At 53.5% G+C, this 18,786-nt stretch overlaps 6 protein-coding genes across 6 annotated transcripts; 4 read left to right on the top strand and 2 right to left on the bottom strand.

Moving 5' to 3' along the window:
- Positions 1–714: 714 nt before the first annotated feature.
- HMPREF1541_02197 (uncharacterized protein) lies at positions 715–4,030 on the top strand (the record flags this gene model as incomplete). The annotated part of the gene is made up of 4 exons (XM_008716553.1): positions 715–2,147; positions 2,198–3,440; positions 3,557–3,772; positions 3,821–4,030. 4 exons carry the CDS (start codon positions 715–717, stop codon positions 4,028–4,030), a joined length of 3,102 nt encoding a protein of 1,033 aa, XP_008714775.1.
- A 635-nt stretch (positions 4,031–4,665) lies between these two features.
- On the top strand, positions 4,666–6,432 carry HMPREF1541_02196 (uncharacterized protein; the record flags this gene model as incomplete). The annotated part of the gene is made up of 3 exons (XM_008716552.1): positions 4,666–5,082; positions 5,742–6,071; positions 6,160–6,432. The coding sequence occupies 3 exons, from the start codon at positions 4,666–4,668 to the stop codon at positions 6,430–6,432; spliced, it is 1,020 nt and encodes a 339-aa protein (XP_008714774.1).
- A 690-nt stretch (positions 6,433–7,122) lies between these two features.
- HMPREF1541_02195 (uncharacterized protein) lies at positions 7,123–8,103 on the top strand (the record flags this gene model as incomplete). The annotated part of the gene is made up of 1 exon (XM_008716551.1): positions 7,123–8,103. The coding sequence occupies one exon, from the start codon at positions 7,123–7,125 to the stop codon at positions 8,101–8,103; it is 981 nt and encodes a 326-aa protein (XP_008714773.1).
- A 443-nt stretch (positions 8,104–8,546) lies between these two features.
- HMPREF1541_02194 (uncharacterized protein) lies at positions 8,547–10,028 on the top strand (the record flags this gene model as incomplete). Its single annotated transcript, XM_008716550.1, has 2 exons — positions 8,547–8,569; positions 8,624–10,028. The coding sequence occupies 2 exons, from the start codon at positions 8,547–8,549 to the stop codon at positions 10,026–10,028; spliced, it is 1,428 nt and encodes a 475-aa protein (XP_008714772.1).
- A 305-nt stretch (positions 10,029–10,333) lies between these two features.
- HMPREF1541_02193 (uncharacterized protein) lies at positions 10,334–11,821 on the bottom strand (the record flags this gene model as incomplete). Its single annotated transcript, XM_008716549.1, has 1 exon — positions 10,334–11,821. One exon carries the CDS (start codon positions 11,819–11,821, stop codon positions 10,334–10,336), a length of 1,488 nt encoding a protein of 495 aa, XP_008714771.1.
- An 803-nt stretch (positions 11,822–12,624) lies between these two features.
- Positions 12,625–17,979, bottom strand: HMPREF1541_02192 (uncharacterized protein; the record flags this gene model as incomplete). Its single annotated transcript, XM_008716548.1, has 3 exons — positions 12,625–17,514; positions 17,568–17,796; positions 17,852–17,979. 3 exons carry the CDS (start codon positions 17,977–17,979, stop codon positions 12,625–12,627), a joined length of 5,247 nt encoding a protein of 1,748 aa, XP_008714770.1.
- Between the last annotated feature and the right edge of the window lie 807 nt (positions 17,980–18,786).

Below are 18,786 nucleotides of genomic sequence, written 5' to 3'. Positions count from 1 at the left end.
AGCCTGGCGGGACTGGATCCTGAGCCGAGCCAATTGCCCACGCCGTGACGATTGCCGACAGTTGAGACCAGAATCTCCGGCCCGCAGAAACCGTTTGCTTGGACATGGTGACGTCTGCTTCGCTCCTCCCGCTTCGCGTGCGGTGAGTAAGTCAAAATGGCAAATCTGTACGGGACCAAAGCCCCAGCGAGCTGTTTACACCTCCAAAGCATAGGCAGGAGGCCTCGTCGTCACCCGGCCTTTGTCAATGCTCAAGGTCATGCCATCTGAGCGCCTTCATGGTTGAGCTTGCCTGATGGTGCTATGGCAGTCTGCTGCGTGGATCGGTGGGACTCTTTGGTCCTGCTTGCTCATGAGCTTCGGTTCGCTGCATCCGGGACTTTGCCTTTCAAGAATCAGCTGAATGTCAGTGGCCTTCAGTCGCCACTGACAAGCTGCCATGTATCAGCTGGCGCAGTTGAGTGGCAAGAGCAAACACGTGAGTGAACAAAGACGTTGCCTGGTAACTGCAGCGCAGGTGCGATACCGGAATTGCCATCAATTAGTGAATGCGCAGGCTGAAACTTTTCACACGTGTTCACTTACCACCCACCTCATAACTTCAGCTGATTTCTACAGCAATATCCTCTTACTCCATTCATCTTACCCAGCATTCTTTGACATCTCACACTTGGAGCTTCATTCGTTCAGTAGTAGCATCAGCTACAGACAGAGATGGCCGCCAGCTGGAAGTTGCCTCCTGGCGGTAGCCAGCCGTCCAAGATCAACAACCTGACCTCGCCCGGCCGGGACGGCGACACTCTGAACTTCAGCCCCGACTTTATGTCCGGTATTGACTCAGATGACCGACGTCTGACTGCCAATACCAATCCAGCAAAGTTTGAGCTGTCTGTCAACTTCTTTCCAGTGAACCCTGGCAAGACTACCAGCCTCTATCAGTACCGCATTGAGAGCATCGTCAAGATCAAGAAGCCGTCGACCGGCAGCCAAGTCCCTCGCTCTCGTCCTACCCACCCTAAGCGTGCTCCGTTGCCAAGAGGCTTCGCCGCAGCCACCAAGAGGCAGCGGGACGAAAAGGAAGCGAAGGACCAAGAGTACTTGGCAAAATATCAGAAGCGTGTGTCTGGCAATTCTCCAGCTCCTTCAGGAGACGATGGTCCAGCTCTCGATGACTCTCTGATCACCAATCGAATCAAGCGCCGGGTGATCTTCTTGCTTGTCGAGAAAATGAAGGCCAATGGCGTCAAGGTCTCAATTGCAAGCGACTACAGTAACACCCTGGTTACTGTCCAACCCATCGAGCATAAAGCTGTCCCTGGCATCTGGCAAGTCCCCTACTTTGACGAGGATGAGGAAGAGGATCCCAACTCTTCGAACCTTCCGCAGTACAATGTGATCATCGGTGCAGCCAAGAAGGTCGACCTTGCGAGCCTTCTTTCCCTCGTTAAGAAGCTTCCAGCGGTAGCATCGAATGCCACTTCTACTGTCGGCCCCGCAGACCTTGCGACCGTGCCAAATCTGCTCAACATCATCTTCAGCCACTGTCTCAACGCGTACACTCATCGGGACCTGAACTTGGAGCCGGAGGTCACCTTCATTGGTGCAAACAAATTCTACCAGATTACAGGTCCCTCTTGGCCTCTCAAGACGGCGTCGACCCCCAACAACGTTGGCGGCGTTGTGGCTAAGCCTGGCTTCTTCAGATCGACTCGCGTCAGCCTGGGCAACAACATCCTGTTGAATATCAACACCACCACCAGTGCTTTCTACGCTCCCGGCTCTCTTCTGAACGTGCTCCAGGGTTTTGGTCTGCAGAAGCCTCTCTTCGAGATCAACCGGTTCGTCAAGGGCATACGCGTGCGAACCACATACTTGCGGAAGAGCCCCTCGGCCCAGAAGAAAGCTCGCGAGTCGCGCGGTAAGGATGCTGTTCCCTTGGAGCACATCTTCACAGTCAGAGGTCTTCCATTCCTCGACGAGAAACCCGTGGCAACCAACGTCTTCTTTGAGATCTTCCCTGAGGGTTCTGAAAGCCCTGGCGAGGTTACGGTAGCTCAGTACTGGGGCAGCTCGGACAACCACCGCATTAACCTCACCAAGAACGATATCATCGTTGATTGCGGTAGGGGCGGCTTCATCCCAGCACGGTAAACCCCCTCCTGTCCTTGCATCCTGCCCACACTGACACGTTACTTAGATTTCTTGAAGTGCTTCCCGGTCAACACTATAAGCCCAAGACCGAGATGGTTGCCCGTGCCTGTCGTCCTCCCACTGAGAACTACAACATGATCATGAACGACGGCATGTTCTTGTTTGGCATCAATCCGCTGGACCAGTACAGCCCTGCTTCCAACTTCGATGGCCTTACAATTGAGCGCAGCATGGTGCGAGTGCCTGTCGTGATGCTGAACCCTCCTGAATTGAGCTATCGTGGCAACAACGGCAAGCTAACCAGCCCCATGGGTGATCTAGCCCTGGGTCGTTGGAACTTGAAGGATAGAAGAGCTTTCTCGGCAAGCCCTGGCAAAACCTTCGTTGTTATTCAGCTTGCTCGAGCCGGGTGCAACCGTCTGCCTCCGGACCAATTCTGGCAGTTTGCGAACGGCTTCGAAGCTGCTCTAAGACAGTTTGGGCTCCTGGGCTGCAAAATGTTTCGCGCAGCTCCCGCAGATTTTCACACTAAGCATTCGATGGAGCTGTCGCCATACGTTGGCTATTCAGGCGACGAAGACCGTCTGAAGACATTGTTCAGAGCCCTCAAGAACAATGGAATGTCTTTTGTTGCCTTGCTCCTTCCAGAAGATAACGCTGAGCTCTACGGGCAGATCAAGCGCGCCGGCGACATCGATGTTGGCCTCCACACCGTTTGCCACGTGATGGGCAACTTCAAGGACAAGAACCGCAAATCATACTGGGGCCCCAAACATGACCCAAACACCGCCGCCAATATCGTCATGAAGGTCAACCTCAAGTTGAGTCGTACAGGTGCCAACCAGGTCCTTCCGCAGCCGATCAAGGACAAGGTCCTAGGAGGGAAGCCAATGATCATTGGCATCGACGTCACGCATCCTGGACCAGAATCGAGCCAAGGTGCGCAGAGTGTTGCAGCTGTTGTCTCCAGCGTGGACCCTTCACTCGCGCAGTGGCCAGCGAGCTTTCGCGCGAACCCCTGCCCGAGCGTAGACAGCGGCCTCTCGATGGAGCGAGTGCTCTACCTCGCCGCGATGATCGAGGAGCGCCTCAACGATTTCAAAGCTGTACGTAATGGGCTTCCAGACCGCCTGATCATCTATCGCGATGGGTTGTCCGAGGAGCAACTCGACATGTGCAAGCGCCTCGAATTGCCCCAAGTCAAACAAGCTGTCGCCAAAGTCTATGGAGGTACCAAGAAGCCTGCCATCCTTCTCGTCTGTTCAGTCAAACGCCACCACGCGAGACTGGTAAGTTGCACAACCCCTGTGTTGACCTCCTCCTCCTCTTTGTGCAACCTCACTCTTCTCTCCGACCAATGTTGCGATTTCGGACGCGTTTGCTAATATGCTTTCGGTGACTATAGTTTGAGGGTCCGCCTAGCCAGAGCAGCTTAGGCGTTCTAGACAAGAACCGCAACCCCAAGCCAGGTACAGCTGTCTACAGCAAGGTAACCTACGGTGACAACAAAGACTTCTTCCTAGTCAGCCACGAGACTCTCCAGGGCACCACTAGACCTTGCCACTATATTATCCTCCATAACGAGTTCGAGGGTCTTAGCATCGCCGACGTTGCGAATGCGGTAAGCGCTCTGAGAAGTTGAGTTGATTACTGCTGACACTGTTTCCAGACTCATAAGCTATGCTACCTCTTCGCCCGTGCCACCAGATCGGTATCTATTGCTACTCCAGCATACTATGCCGATCTTGCGGCCGATCGTGCTCGCTACTACGTTCGCAAGTGGTACATGGCGAGACAAGGTCAAAACTTTGACGAGCAGGAGTTCGCGGAAGCCTTGCAGGTGCACGACGATCTAAAGCGCACGATGTTCTACATCTAGGTGCTCAAGATTGTGCAGGAAGAAGCATGAAGACTGGATCATGGTGAAGAAGACTTTGGAGAGCAGGAGACTGAGAAGCTTTGGGACGATGCCAACAGGAATGATCGGCGCGCCTTTGCTTGGCTGCGATTCCCCTCTTCCCAAGTGGCAGGCTAGATTGTTAGAGACCGCACTCACTCTCGCATGGGTCTCTCGTGGTCAAGAAGACGATAGGTCTTTGCTTTGCCGGGTAGGCCTAGACGTCGGTCAGGCAGTGAACGCAGAGCTATTCCGGCTACGGCCTAGCGTGCATTTCCGTGTCACGACAGTCAAGCTTGAGCTTGATTGCTCCTTGATCTCTTCTACCATTGTAATCCCACCTATCCTTGCTCTCAAAACGTGAACTGCTGCGGGTGTGATTGCAACAGAAGGCTAAATATCCATCGACAGAGAAACACCTGACCCGCGTTTCATGCAAGAATGATAGCAGCCTACCAGGGCTGCAAATCAACGGCGATCCAAGGATTCACCCGACGAGCGATTCGTTGGAGGACAACGACCGCATCGAGCATATGTGAGAGCTGGATATAATGAGCCAACATCGTCCTCCTGAGCGTGCGCAGTCGGTTGTGAGGGTGTAAGATGTGACGGCAACGATGGAGGAGAGGTTTCACTGCTGGTTGAGGCATAACCAAGTTCTTCCGACGCAGTCCATCGTGTACCGAGACGGTCTTTTCGAGGGTCAATTCAATCAAAGCGTGGCGGAAGAGATCCCGCAGTTCAAAAGAGCGGTTGACAACGTCTACGTCGACCGAGCACGGCCAAGCCTTCAAGTCGTTTGTGTTGTCAACCGGCATCATCAGCGCTTCTATCCGGGCAAAGAAAATACGACGCCGAATGGTAACGTGCTGCCAGGCATCTGCGTTGACTTGAGTGTTCGTGGGGGACAGCGTCTGGATACAAGAACTGTTTTTGCGTCTCCCACAACACCATCCAGGAAAACCGCTCGCCCTGTACCCCACGTACTGCTGCACGACGAGCCAGCATGCGACATCAAGGAGTTGCAGCTTATGGTAAGTCGAAGACGTCTTGCCACAACCATCTGCGGATATTCAATCAGACATCGGCTTCGCGCCAGGAATCAAGGACCGATTGCACGCCTAGCCATGTCAACAAGTCAATTCGCACTTCGTGTTTGCCCCGAACCTTTTGTATGGTTTGTTTCGAGGAGCTTTACTGCTTCCTCCTGCAATGAACATGCACTTGTCGAATGTCGTTTTTGAAGTCCCGTTCAAAGATGGTGGCGTCTACTGCTTGACAAGCCACGCTCGAACTTTGGGTGAGCAAGTTCAATGGTATTGTAGAGCAATTATAGTGTTTGTCTAACAGTGTTAGCGAAGCTGATCGTTGCAGGATGCCTATGCATCTGCTCGATAGCCAAACACTATGTTGCTAGCAATCGACCGACTTGCGACTATATATCAGCATTTGCTGCTGGTTGCGACTCCCTTTCCTTGTTGCAGCAGAAAATAATCCATCTCGCTGGATCCCCTTGTCCCAGTTAGGGAGGTCAGTCATGCGTGGTAATCAAATGGCACGTCCAAGAGGCCGAGAGTTCGGAGGTCGAGGTGGAAGTGTCCCAAAGACCGAAACCAGAATCGAGATTATACAGCCAACGAACGGGACCGTCATCACAGAGGGCTTTTTGCTGACCAACCATTACCTCTTGAAGGCCCCAGATCCTCCTCCGCAAAAGGCCGATGCATCCGCTGAACAAGCACCCGCGGATCTGATCAACATCTTCGAGTGCAAGTTTACACCCACCAGAACGATAACAGATGTAGAGAAGAAGCGGAAGACAGGGAAGAAGACCCACCATCCCAGCATGACGAATCCCGACTCGGATATAGGAACGCCTACATCTGAAGCTTCGCCAACAAAGCCCAAGCGGAGACTTGTCTTCCTTATGAAAGCTCTAGAGACCCGCCAAGATATGAAAGGAATCAACCTTGCGAGCGACTACAACCAACACCTCTACACACTCACTGCTTTACCCCTGACAGTACTGAGTACTCCGATCGATGTCACTCTGTACGGCGCTCATGAGAGATTTGCTGAATCCTGTCCGCGCTAATCAAATCGACATCGAGTTATCCAAAACACTGTCTATTCGCGACTTGGTCGACTATGAGCGAGAGAATGTAGTCGATAAGACCGAGTCGGGTGCCTTCATCCCCACCAAGAATGCCACACTCAATGCGCTCAACGCGATACTGACCAATGCCGCGGTCCGGCTGACATTCGCAGATCTAAACCCCGGAAATGGACAGTCAGAACGCCAGCAAGTAGTTGTACGTGCTGACAGCAAGAAGTATTACCACACCAGCGATACAACCCCTGTCTTCGATCCCAGTGTGGACTAGGCTGAATTCGACACCTGCCTGAAGTTGCACGACAATACGAAGGAGACCATGTTCTATATTTGACCATGGGAAAAAGACTACATGATGACGACGCTGTTGTCTTAAGACAAGGGCGATGGTAACGAGTTTCTTTGGGACTGTGTTGAATTGCCATTTGGGACATTTGCGTGCGTTAATTTGGGGGAGCTCCTGGATAGATCTGGGGTTCACATAGAGGCTCGATGGGTCAAAGAGCAGAGCTTGCTGAGGCAGTCACTCGCTAGTACGTTCCACCTCGGCCACGATTTAATGGGCCTGAACGACCTCAGTGCTACTAGAATTGGTCCAAAGCATCTCAGGAGACTGTATGGAGGTGTTGCTGGGAAACCACGCCTGCCTGGTCAAGTGACTGGTGTGCCTGCAGCAAGTCATCCAATGCTTCCTTCACTACTTAACTCGTACATTCCTTCTGCCCACTTTCCTAGCACAGAATGGGCAACGCCATTTCAGTTGTCGCTGTGCTGTCTCACTACCAGCTGTGAATGATCCTCTGGTAAGATTTGAGACGCTAGCCCTTTCTTCTTTCCACATCTTCATCCAACAGACAAGACCACATCATCAGCAAGCCCATCAACTCCTCCTCCTCCTCCTCCTCCTCCTCCTCCTCCTCCAGCTCCAGCAATCAGCCATTCCTTTCTCCCGCTGACCACCATGCCTATGACGCTCCGCAGAGGCCGTACCGCGGCCCCAAAAACGATCATCACCCCTGTCTCTCTCCTCGATCGACTTCCTGCCGAAGTCCGCCTCATGATCTACCATGCTCTTCTGCGACCGGACCTCGACTCCTACGCCGATGGTGCCGCACATCCAGACTGGAAGACCGCGGCTGGGTGCATCAAGGTTTTGGTCCTCAATAAGCAGATCTATGAGGAGGCCATCGGTCTACTGCGGCAGATGAGTCCGATATTAGATATAACCTGGACGTACCGGGCCACTGGCAAATTTCCACCCTTGAAAGTGGGAGGAGAACAACAGTTACCATACCATCGACGCCGAATGTCACTCTCAGACGAATACTCACGCCTATCTGTCGAGATCGTCAAGCTGGCAAGACTTACACTGCGAGTCTTCAACTTCCACACGCATTCGGCGCTCCTCGGACAACTTAGCTTGCTCATCCCCTGCAGCCTGGAGTTACGTGAAATCACTGTCGACTATGTGCCACGAGTTAGCGATGAGACAGATATCATGCTGCACGCAGAGAAATTCCGGGATCATGCTCGGTGGCATGACTTCTTGACAACAGCAGAACGTCATGGCATCGCGATCGTCGCACGATTGGGGAATGGTGCTAACGCACCGTCTGAATATTTCCCTTACAGCCGTCCATTGAGCTACCTCGGCCAACTCTTTGGCCAACAAGTCATCGAAACCTTCAATAATCTCGAATCGGTTCCCAAAGCCAAGACGGCTATGAGAACGAGCATTGTTCCATCCACCACATACCGCCTGACGCCAGAGTGCCGATCATGTGGCATGGTTTTCGTAATTCCACGAGACCTCGACCACCATCTCAGTGTGAACGCGCATCATCGTGTGAAGTTCATGACAGACATATCCAAGCACAGTCGATGGACTAAGCAAGAGCTCTGGTCTCGGGACCAGACCCTCGAGATGTGCTTGCAGCTCTGACTAGGATAAGGCGACACATGGATGGACGGATCCCAGCTTCTCGTTCTAGTCAGTCAAGACGTGTACAGTAGAGTAGCGGGGGAGTGGAGTTTCTAGAAACGCGAGCGGATCACATGAGGTTAGACGTATACTTATCCTCAAATTATGATGAACGGAGTTTCAGTATGGACGGCTACCGTCACTGCATAGCTCTCGAAAGGGACCTCACAGGCTCTGAAAGCCTTTACTGGTCTCTAGCGAGGTACTTTAGTAGACACAATGAATATTAGTGTGGTATTCTAGAGCAATTGAGCGTGTGTTCGCGCCTTTGGCCATGGCCTCGTCCACACTTTTGTGTCTGTCTTGGTCGACCTCGCACCGTCTGACATTCACATCTGTCTGCGGGTATTTGATGCGGTTGCAACAAGTACAGTCAAGTATCGTCACAGCCAAACGGAACCACTATGTCCTACTTAGATCTCGGCAGGTAAGTTCTCCTGCCACTCTGACATTTGTGCACTGTTGAAACCGACTGTCGCAGCCTCCTTCACGGACCCGTCGTTCACGTCCTCAACGACGAAAATCTTGATGGCCGCTTCAACCTTATCGCTTGCGATCGCCCTCTTGCTATGCTCACCTACTTCTCGTCTACCATCCGGCAACAAATTCCGATAAATCATTCCTACCTCCAACCGCAACAGGGGCAGCACTGGACATCTACGTCCACGCACATGCCACAACCAGCTGCAGTCAGTGTTCGCTTGATAGGCGGCAGTTCCAGCCCCATCATCGACCTGATCGAGTGGATGACCGCCTGCTGCCGGCAAAACACACTCCTCCCTTTGCGTTCCGTCATCGAGTGTCCAGTAAGATACATCTTTGCAGTGGATGGCATCAAAAAGCTTGGAGTAGACCTGCTGGCGAATGAACTTCCAGTACTTCTCGCCAGACTGCGCTACGAGATCTTCGATGTTGATACTGTGGGAAGGGTCTTTGCATCTGGCAACTCGGTACCACCTGAAATCCTCGATGCAATTTGCCACTGCCTTGCCAGGTATTTCTTTCACGGCAGCTTACCAGAGGTCGATCAGTGGATGTACCTGGCAAGAGTCAACGCGAAGCTCGACCATGGCGTATCGAGGTGGTTGGCTCCTGGGGTCCTGAACGAAGGACCAGACACAATTGGAGCATGGGAGCTGTGGCAGGCCAAAACCCCTATCTCGTATCCATCGAGATGGCGGGAGGTATCGTGGGTTGGCCTCAATCCGTCGGTAGGCTGCTCTGGCAGCGGTGAAAGGCATTACGACGAACCAGCTCGCCCTCGCAGTACATCACTACCACCCGCAGCTTACTATGCCCGCCACAGCGACGGAGTCAGTGGACATTGCCGAATACGCACACCAGCTCCTGTTCCTGTCAGTACACCTCCGCCACCACCTCCGAAGCCAGAAGCCTACCGAACCTGGCAACCCCATCACAGGGCATACGATTTTGAACCGGAGGCACATCAACATCATTATCCACGGTACGAACCTCTCCATCACCAACGACCACCTTCTCCAAAGCCCGAGTACACGGTCCACTGCAGCTATTGTCAAGCAGTCTTTCCCCAGCCATCAGCATGCACTCACCAGTACAGCGCCGGTCATGCATGCACGGTATCAGATTCTCCATCCCCAACGCCTACATTTGTTCCTCCGCGGCGGCGATCGCGGAGCGTGAGCCGTGGACGATCCCCTAGTCCGTATGAACGCCACGGCCGACGCCAGTCCCTCAACACGCATGTCGACTGGGACCCAGCATACGAACCACCTCGACCAGGAGAGTATCTTCGTGGGAGGAGGCAGATCGGGCCGAGGCATTTCCTGCATCATTTCGTAGATGAGTATGGACGCGAGAGAACGGTCAATAAGCGCGACGACTTGGCCATGGAGCGGTCATGGTAAAGACACCTCTGTAACGTGAGGGCGATGGTGAAACATCCCGGAAGATCACAGGCGCTTCGTGAACCCCTCAAGTTGGCAACTTACTACCAGAGAAACGTTTTGTCCTATCCGCTTCCAAATGAAAAACAAGCAAGACCTCCTTCCCACCAAGCTTCTCCGTTCTCGTTCGCGTTCTCGTTCCTTGGCAGCAGCAAGCCGATCAAATCTCGTCCTTTAGCGCTCCTCCCAAGTTGACGAGCTGGTTGAATTCGCAAACAGAAGAAGGCAGATTTGCCGTCCCCTGTTTCCACAATCGTTGGGCCTAATTAAAGCTTCGGCGGCCGCCTTCCATCAACAACACTCTCAACACAAGCGGCAGCGTTAAACAGCACCTGCTCGCTGAGCGGAACTCCCACCAATTCGAGACCTACGGGCAGACCCAGATCCTGGGTCAGGCCGACAGGCACAGATATTGCGGGCAGAATTGCTTGACTCGCCAGCAGAGTGTTGGTCGGAAAATCCGCCGCTGTACCCCACGGTGGATTGAGGACATCGGTGTTGAGCTGTGCTGGAATTCTGCAATCTGGGAAAGCGAGGATTGCAACGTTGGCGTCGGCCATTGCGGACAAGACAACTCGTTGGAATTCGGCTTGGGCCAGGAGCTTGCGCGAAAATTCGCCATTGGCGTCGTGTGGTGAGCTGGGACCCTCGGCAATCGTGGCGAAGAGATCCAGTGCCTGATGAAAGGTCTTGGATTTCCCCAGGTCGGCAACCTTGAGCTTGGAGATTTCCGGGCTCGGATGCGAAGCGAAGAACAAGTCCAGGTCCGACCGGGACCGCAGGGCGTAGAGGAAGGTCTCCTGAAAGTAGTGGAAGAGATTGGGAATCGTCACATCGACCAGAGTCGCGCCGGCGTTTTGAAGCTTCTGCAGCGCATCGCGGACCACGACGTTCACCGGAGCCTGGGAACCGTCCTCGTCAGACCCAAAAAGCTCCTTCACAACGCCGATCCGGAGGGTCGAGGTCTTAGCACTAGACAGCCCAGCAGCATAACTTCCGCCAACGGGTGGGCCGGTGGTTATGTTGACGCTTGTGAAAGGGTCCTTGGAGTCGAACCCAACCATGGCGTCGAACATCAAAGCAGCGTCGCGGACGGTTCGACACATGGGCCCAGGAGTGTCCTGGGGCACCACGAGCGGCGACATGCCGTAACGACTGATCATGCCTGGAGTCGGACGGAGGCCGACCAGGCCGCAGAAGGAGGATGGCAGGCGGATCGAGCCGCCGGTGTCTTCCCCCAACCCGAGCAGCGCGAAGTCAGCCGCGATAGCAGCCCCAGTGCCGGAGCTTGACCCGCCAGGATCACGGGATGGGTCGTAGGGATTGCCTGTGAGACCAGAGAGAGACGACGTCGAGTGCCATGACGTCGCCCAATCTGGCATGGACGTCTTGGCCAGCACGATGGCACCTGCGCCCCTGAGCTTCTTGACCAAGGTGGCATCCTCCTTGGGGATGTGCCCCTTGGCAGCGACAGAGCCATACGTCGTCTCCAGACCAGCGGTAGCAGCCTGGTCCTTGATCAGCACCGGGATCCCGTGGAGGGGACCCTTGAGCTCCCCGCGTTCCTTGAGATACTGATCCAGCGCGGCAGCATCTTGGAGTGCACTGGGGGAGATGGCAAGAATTGCATTCAACTTCGGTCCGGCTTTGTCAAGAGCCTCGATGCGCCCGAGATAGTACGACACAAGAGCGTGAGAGGAAAAGCTACCGGACCGGAAGCCTTCGTGCGCTTTGGCGATCGTGAGTTGCTCCATAGAGACAGACTGGTTGCGATAGGGATCTTCGTGCTGGCGCTCCGAGAATCACAAGTCGCTCACGACTCTTCATGGTTTCAACGAAGTGATAACAAACATTCATGAGCTTGTGAGCTGCGAAGCGGATGCGCAGATGGCCGCACGAGCTTCTACCTATCGATGACGGAGTCGACCGCAGCGAGCGAGCGGGCAAGCAATGGGAGATAACCCTTGCGGAACCCGGCACTTTTAACAATATATCAGGCACGGGATCAGATGTGTGGGAGAGCACACGGTGCGTAGAGAACTTAACGCCTTTTGATTTTGTGCTCCAACGAGCCTTGATGCCAATCTAGGGGCTTGTGCGTTAAAATACATTAGAGCATCATCCTTGCAACGCGAAATCCATCTGGCAATTTGGTATCTCCTGCAAGCCATTTCTCCTCTCAAGCAAAACGCATTCCTCGCGCTGTCGTCGTCCTCTCCCGCTCATGCAATGCAATCGGTCTTGTCAAATAAACCCTGGAAATTTTTTCGGTTTTCATAGTTGCAATTCAAAGGCCCATGGCCTCGAAACAAAATCATGCCATCCTAACGCCGTCGCTAATGAATCTAGAAAGCAAAACCGAGTCTTTTGCCTGTTCGCTCTTGGTCGTGTAAGCGCAAAGAAGGGCATCAACCGCGCGACTCTCATTACTGAGCGCCTAGTAATGCCACCCAGCAGAAGGCAGAAGATCAAGTCAATGGATCCACAATCTTTTGGGGGAGGAAAATGAGGCTGATGCTGATCAACACTCGGGGTGTATGGTACATCAAGAATGGCCCTAGTCATTCTTGGGAGAAGTCGGGGAGTATTGGGGACTTCTCGGTGAAAATTGGGGGCTGGTCGGTGAGTACTGCGGGCTAGTCGGCGATCCACCTGTAGCCGGGCTAGTCGGCGAGTAGTTTGGCGACGTCGGACTGTACTGCGGCGATGTTGGAGAGGCGTGCTTACCGCCGCCACCACCATAAGCAGGACTAGTCGGACTATAAACCGGGCTAGTCGGACTGTAAACCGGACTGGTCGGGGAAGCTGGCGATGTCGGTGAATAACTTGGCGACGTCGGAGAGTACTGTGGCGACGTAGGACTGTACTGCGGACTCGTGGGAGAGTACTGAGGTGAAGTAGGACTGTACTGCGGGCTCGTGGGGCTGAATGATGGTGAAGTAGGCGAGTAAGCTGGCGAGGTCGCATTGTAGGACGGACTGACAGGCGAGAACGCAGGTGAGGTGGCTCCGCCAAAGTTCGGGCTGGTAGGGCCAAAGGCAGGCGAGGTGGGTGAGTAGCCTGCAGATGGCGAGTAAGCTGGCGAAGCAGGACTGGTCGACCCAAAGCCACCAGGGCTAGCTGGAGAGTATCCTCCAGGACTGCGACCATAAGGACTGAAGCCACCACCAAAGCCGGAGCTGGGCTGATATTCGGAGAAGCCACCAGTCTCAGCACTGTTCTCGGCCATGGGCGAGAATGAAGCCCCGTACTCTGGAGAGCCAAGGTAGCCACTATCGTGAATGGGAGACGTCGAGTCATATGGCGTAGCTGCACCAGAGATGAGCTCCTGCTGTCTCTTGACACCGATGGGCCCACCAAGACCAAGATTGGAATTGTCGGTAACAATGGTATCAAGCAGTTTCTTGTCAAGCAGGATGTCCATCATGCCTGTGCCAACAGGGGCAGGTTGGCCGAGGATGATGTTCTCCGTCACACCAGTGCAGTCATCGAGTTCTCCGTTGACGGCCGCCTCGTACAGAATTTCAACCGTCTGCTCAAAGGAGCAACGCATCAGCGGACCATTGTCAGACTTGTTGATGCCATGACGGGAAATGGCAGAGACGTAGCCTCGGAAGGTCATGCCGTCGCATAAAATGCCCAAGTGCCGAGCGTTGACATAAGAGCCATCAAAGGACAGAACGTTCTTCAACTCCTTGTAGATGGCGGCACGCGCAGCTTCGATACCAAGCACCTCGTGAATCTCCATGAAGCAGTTGGTATAGGTGCGATTGGCATCGACACCGTCGATGGCGATGACCTTGGCAAAGGCACTTCCATCAGTCTCAAGAACAGCTTCTTGACACAATGGGTCTGTCTTGGTCATGATCAGGGCGCCCTCGTCGTTGACGCGAGCGCGGTCGGTGGTGTTCAGGTACACCTTGGAGAGGCCTGTAACGCCGTTGAATGTGAGGTTATCAAGCATTTCGTTCATGAAGCGACGCAAAAGATCGTCATCTTCCTGACGCTCGTCTTCTTCGTCCTTGCCAAAGGAGCTGACGTAGCGGATGCGCACCACTTGCTGCTCAGCGTTTTGATCACTGAACAAGATTGAGAGATCTCGTCCATATTCGCTCTTCATCTTGGACGCAATTTGGTCAATGGTCAAGCCCTTGTCAAGCATCTTGGCACGGTTGAGCACGATACGAAGCAGCCAGCGAGAATGCGCGCTGGTATCAGCCTCCGCCTCGTCAGGAATAATCCAGTATGCATCAACGAAATCCTGATCAGCTTCAATGATGGTCGATTCGACCACAGGATCATACCACAACTCGCAGGTCTCAGTAAGACTCTTCAGGTTGGTGTGCTGAACCCTGCTGCGGAGCTCCTTGGCCGAAGCCATGCTGTGACGGTTTTCGGGGACTTGATAGATGGTCATGGAGGGTGTCTTGATGTTAGAGGATACGTTCAAGATCTCCTTGAGACGAGGAACACCGAGTGTAACGTTCTTCGCAGATACACCAGTGTAGTGGAAGGTGTTCAGAGTCATCTGCGTAGCAGGCTCGCCGATGGATTGAGCTGCAAGGACACCGACCATCTCTCCGGGTGCGACAATGGCTGCGTTGAAACGGCTCTCAACACTGCCGATGATGTTGTCAAACGCAAGGCGATTCAAGGAGTATTCGTTGACAATGCGCTTGAAGGCAAGCCTCGAGCGCAGGTGAGCTCTGATGATCAGAGTCGCGTTTGCCTGGGCCTCCTGCGACAAAGGATCGTCCCCACGGACAACGCCGATGCGTTCCAGCAACGAGTTGACCGAAGTGATGGCGTGGTGAGGATCAAGATCTGTCTTGTCACCCTTCTGAATCTTGAAGTTCTTGAAGGCCTGATGAATGATCCGAATGACGTTCATGGGTAGCTGGAATTCATCCTCAGCTCCTGAAGCAGCGGATCGAACCACCGACCTAGCTTCCTGAAGGTGCTCGAACTCTTCGTCAAATAGCTTCTGAACGTCTTGCTGAGCGACGCAGTCTTTCCAGCAAAGTAGTTTACCTCTGAAAGGATCTTGGTCGCTCATGACATCAACATAGTAGCGATCACGAAGCTGACGATCAGAGAGGGTGAGGATGTCGACAGATTGCTTCTCAATGTGCGCGCCGTCGAGTCCGTCTTCGCCGTACAGGAATTGAATAACGTTACCGTGCGAGTCTCGAATGGTACTGTCGTACCTAACGGTGGCCTCTTCGAGAGCTTTGACCAATCTTCGCTGAATGTAGCCAGTCTCTGCAGTTTTAACGGCAGTATCAATTAGACCCTCGCGACCGGCCATAGCGTGGAAGAAGAACTCAGTAGGTGTGAGACCTCGAAGATACGAATTCTCAACGAAACCGCGCGAGTAAGCAGAGAAATCGTCTTTGGCGAAGTGCGGTAGGGTGCGGTAGTTGAATCCGAAGGGCACACGTTTACCCTCGACGACCTGTTGACCAACAATAGCCATCATTTGAGCGATGTTGATATTGTTGCCTTTGGATCCTGATCGAGCCATTTGTACAGCTCCGTTGGCGTCTTTGAGCTTCTCTTCCATGAAGGTACCAGCATTATCACGGGCAGCGTTCAATGTCGCCATGACCTTGCTTTCAAAGGTCTTGCGGATGTTCATACCAGGCATGGGCTCCAGTTCCTCGGCTTGAGCGAGTTTGATGAGCTCGCCGACTTCATGCTTTCTGGTGGTAATAGCATCTCTTACGGCAACAACGACATCATCGCTTGGAATGGTGTCGCCAATGCCGACACTGAAGCCGTTGTGTAACAGCCAGTAGTTGACAACAGTCTGTGCGCCGTTGAAGAAGGCCATGGCGGCATCAGGACCCCATTCGTTGAAAGTGATGTGGATAACACCTCCAGCAGATGCACCAACGATCTTCTTGGAAAAGAGCCCAAACATGAGTTGACCATCAGTAACGAAGACGCCTTCATCACCTTGCGGTAGAAGTGGCATCGGCTGTTTCTTCTCAGGACGTTCCAGGTTGAGGTTCTTGGGGATGATCATGCTGATGATCTGCTTGCCAGTCCAGCGCGGGCTTGGTTTGACAATTGCTGGCTGGGGAATCACGCCATCCCAGTCAGGTACCCACATCATTACGTTCATGACAGCATCCTTGGTGAGGAAGACGTTCTTGTCACAGATCTTGTAAATGCCGCAGAGTGTGTCTTGAATGATACCCATGAGAGGCGCATTCTTTTGAGGGGAGACGATGTTGAGGGGTACCATGCACAGGTGCCGCAGCTCAGACCGTGATTCTTCGCTCTGGGGAACGTGCAAATTCATCTCGTCACCATCGAAATCGGCGTTGTAAGGAGTGGTAACGGACAAGTTGAGACGGAATGTCGAGTAGGGCATGACCCGCACGCGATGAGCCATCATAGACTCTTTGTGCAACGAGGGCTGACGGTTGAAAAGGATAACATCGCCATCCTGGATATGCCGCTCCACAGTCCAGCCGTACTGTAGCGTCATGTCACGGCTCTTGACGTGACGTAAATCAATGCGCTCACCCGTGTCTCGGATGACATATCGTGCACCTGGATGCTCAGTTGGGCCATTCTCAACAAAAGTCTTGAGCTTCTCGATGTTGAACCGTGTAACCTTCTCAGGATATGTGAGGGTTCGAGCGATGCTGCGAGGAACACCGACTTCGTCGAGTGAAAGATTGGGATCACCTGTGATGACCGTACGAGCGGAGAAGTCGACACGCTTGCCCATCAGATTCTGGCGGAGACGGCCTTCCTTGCCCTTCAAACGAGCGCGGATTGACTTGATGGCGCGTCCACTCTTGTGCTGGGCACGGTCGAGACCGGCAATATCGTTGTCCATATATGTCGCGATGTGATATTGCAAGAGATCAATCAGATCGATCTTGATGTGGTCTGGAGTACCATCGGCCTCGGTGCGAACAACAGCCTGATTAGCTCGAATAATATCACCGAGCTTGAAAGTCAGATCGTCTTCGCCACGCTGGCCCTGACCGCTACCGTCGACGCTGATGCTAGGGCGAACGGGCGGAGGAGGAACAGGGAGGGCTTGTAGAATCATCCACTCAGGTCGAGCATAGTCAGCGCTGAGACCCAAAGTCTCCAGCGTTTCGTCCGAAATGAGACGGAAAACATTGAGAGCATCCTGAGCGAAGAAACGCTTCTTCTCGGGCTGAGCACCACCAGGGATGTCATCATCTTCTTCGCTCTTTCTAGGCTTGAACGAGGCGAACAACTGAAGGCCAGCCTTGCGCATCTCTGGCTGAACATTGCCGCATCCGCCGTGGCGAATCACATTCTGGCCAGGCTTCGCAGGTTGATCGCCTTCGTCAGGAGGGTCGGCATCGCATACGAGGCGGGTTTTGCTCAGGCGCCAGATCTGTTCGAATCGAGACTTGCGGCTGCGGGTTCGAATAGCTTGTCGATAAGCCTCATCCTGATGTAAAGTCAGCGGTTGCAAAAGATCTACGGGTTACAGAAGCGACTGACCTCGAGAGCCTTGATTTTGCCACAATTGTGGCAGACGGTCTCGAGGATCTTCTTGACCTGCTTTAAGAAGCCGTAGTGAAAGACTGGTGTGGCTAGCTTGATGACACCGAAGTGGCCAGGGCATTCAGCCTGGTCTTCCTCGCAGGTCGCGCATCGGAAGTTGCGATCGATAGTACCGAGATGAGGATCGTTTGGACCTCTCTCGCGAGGTCGGAGGCGGGCCTCATCCCTGTAGACAGGTTAGAATTAAAGCACACTGGAGAATGTATTTTCTAGCTACGTACATCGTCTCTGGATATTCGATGTCGATGACCGCGAGGCGCTCAGACTCCTTGGAGGAGAAGAGGCCGAACTGGATTTCCTCGATTGTGCGCGTGGGAGCGCTCGAGTAGGGGAAATGCATGTTCGCCATGATTGCGGTCTATCCGGGAGACGATGAAGAAACGAATTGAACGTCTATTCGATGATCGAAAGTCCGGCGCTGAAGAGCGCGACGATGGTCAGAGATGACCGCCACCCTGTTGGGCCTGCCCAAAAGCCGTAAAAACTGCGCGCGTCACCAATTGTTGAAATTTTGATCCCAAAACTCCTGAAAATATTTTACACGTCGTCTCGAAATCGGCGAAATGGTCGCGCGATGCGCAGTCGATGAAGCAGAGGTGGGAGTGGGATGGCGGAAGGATGAAGTGGTGGATGTTAAGATTGAAAGAATTTGGGCCTCCTGGCGCAGGCTGCAGTCGCTTTGGGCACCGTAGTCACGTGAAATCATCACAATGCCAAGGCGCCATTCCGTTTCGTCAGAGTTCCAGACTCGCCTCCGACTCATCACCTCTTATTACCTTTGCACAGGAGTCATCACTCCAACACAGTCGACTTATGTCCATAGAGTCCACTCTCGAAGAGCCAGGCAACCAGATTGTAACCCTACGTGCGGCCGGTCGATGAGTGGCCGAGGGGCATCATCTCAGCTGTACATTGGCATCGGTTGGTTGGTTGCTTGCAGGAGCCACGGGTATCTACCTATACAATGAACCTGATTAGACGCAAATCTCATTAGAATTTAAGCCTAGTACACAGTCAACTTTTGTTTGCCCTGCACTACCATTATTTGCATTGATGTAACTTGCCATCGTCGCTATTATCCACAACTGTCCATCTAGTGTGAGCAAGGCTGACCCCTGATGCCCGGGTCTTGGCGTGAGGCTGTCAAATCAACCCG

Source organism: Cyphellophora europaea (genome assembly GCF_000365145.1).
Source record: "Cyphellophora europaea CBS 101466 unplaced genomic scaffold supercont1.2, whole genome shotgun sequence".
In the NCBI taxonomy this organism is placed as follows: Eukaryota; Fungi; Ascomycota; class Eurotiomycetes; order Chaetothyriales; family Cyphellophoraceae; genus Cyphellophora; species Cyphellophora europaea.
The sequence above is the reverse complement of the archived record's forward strand: the minus strand, read 5'-3'. Positions and strand labels throughout refer to the sequence as shown.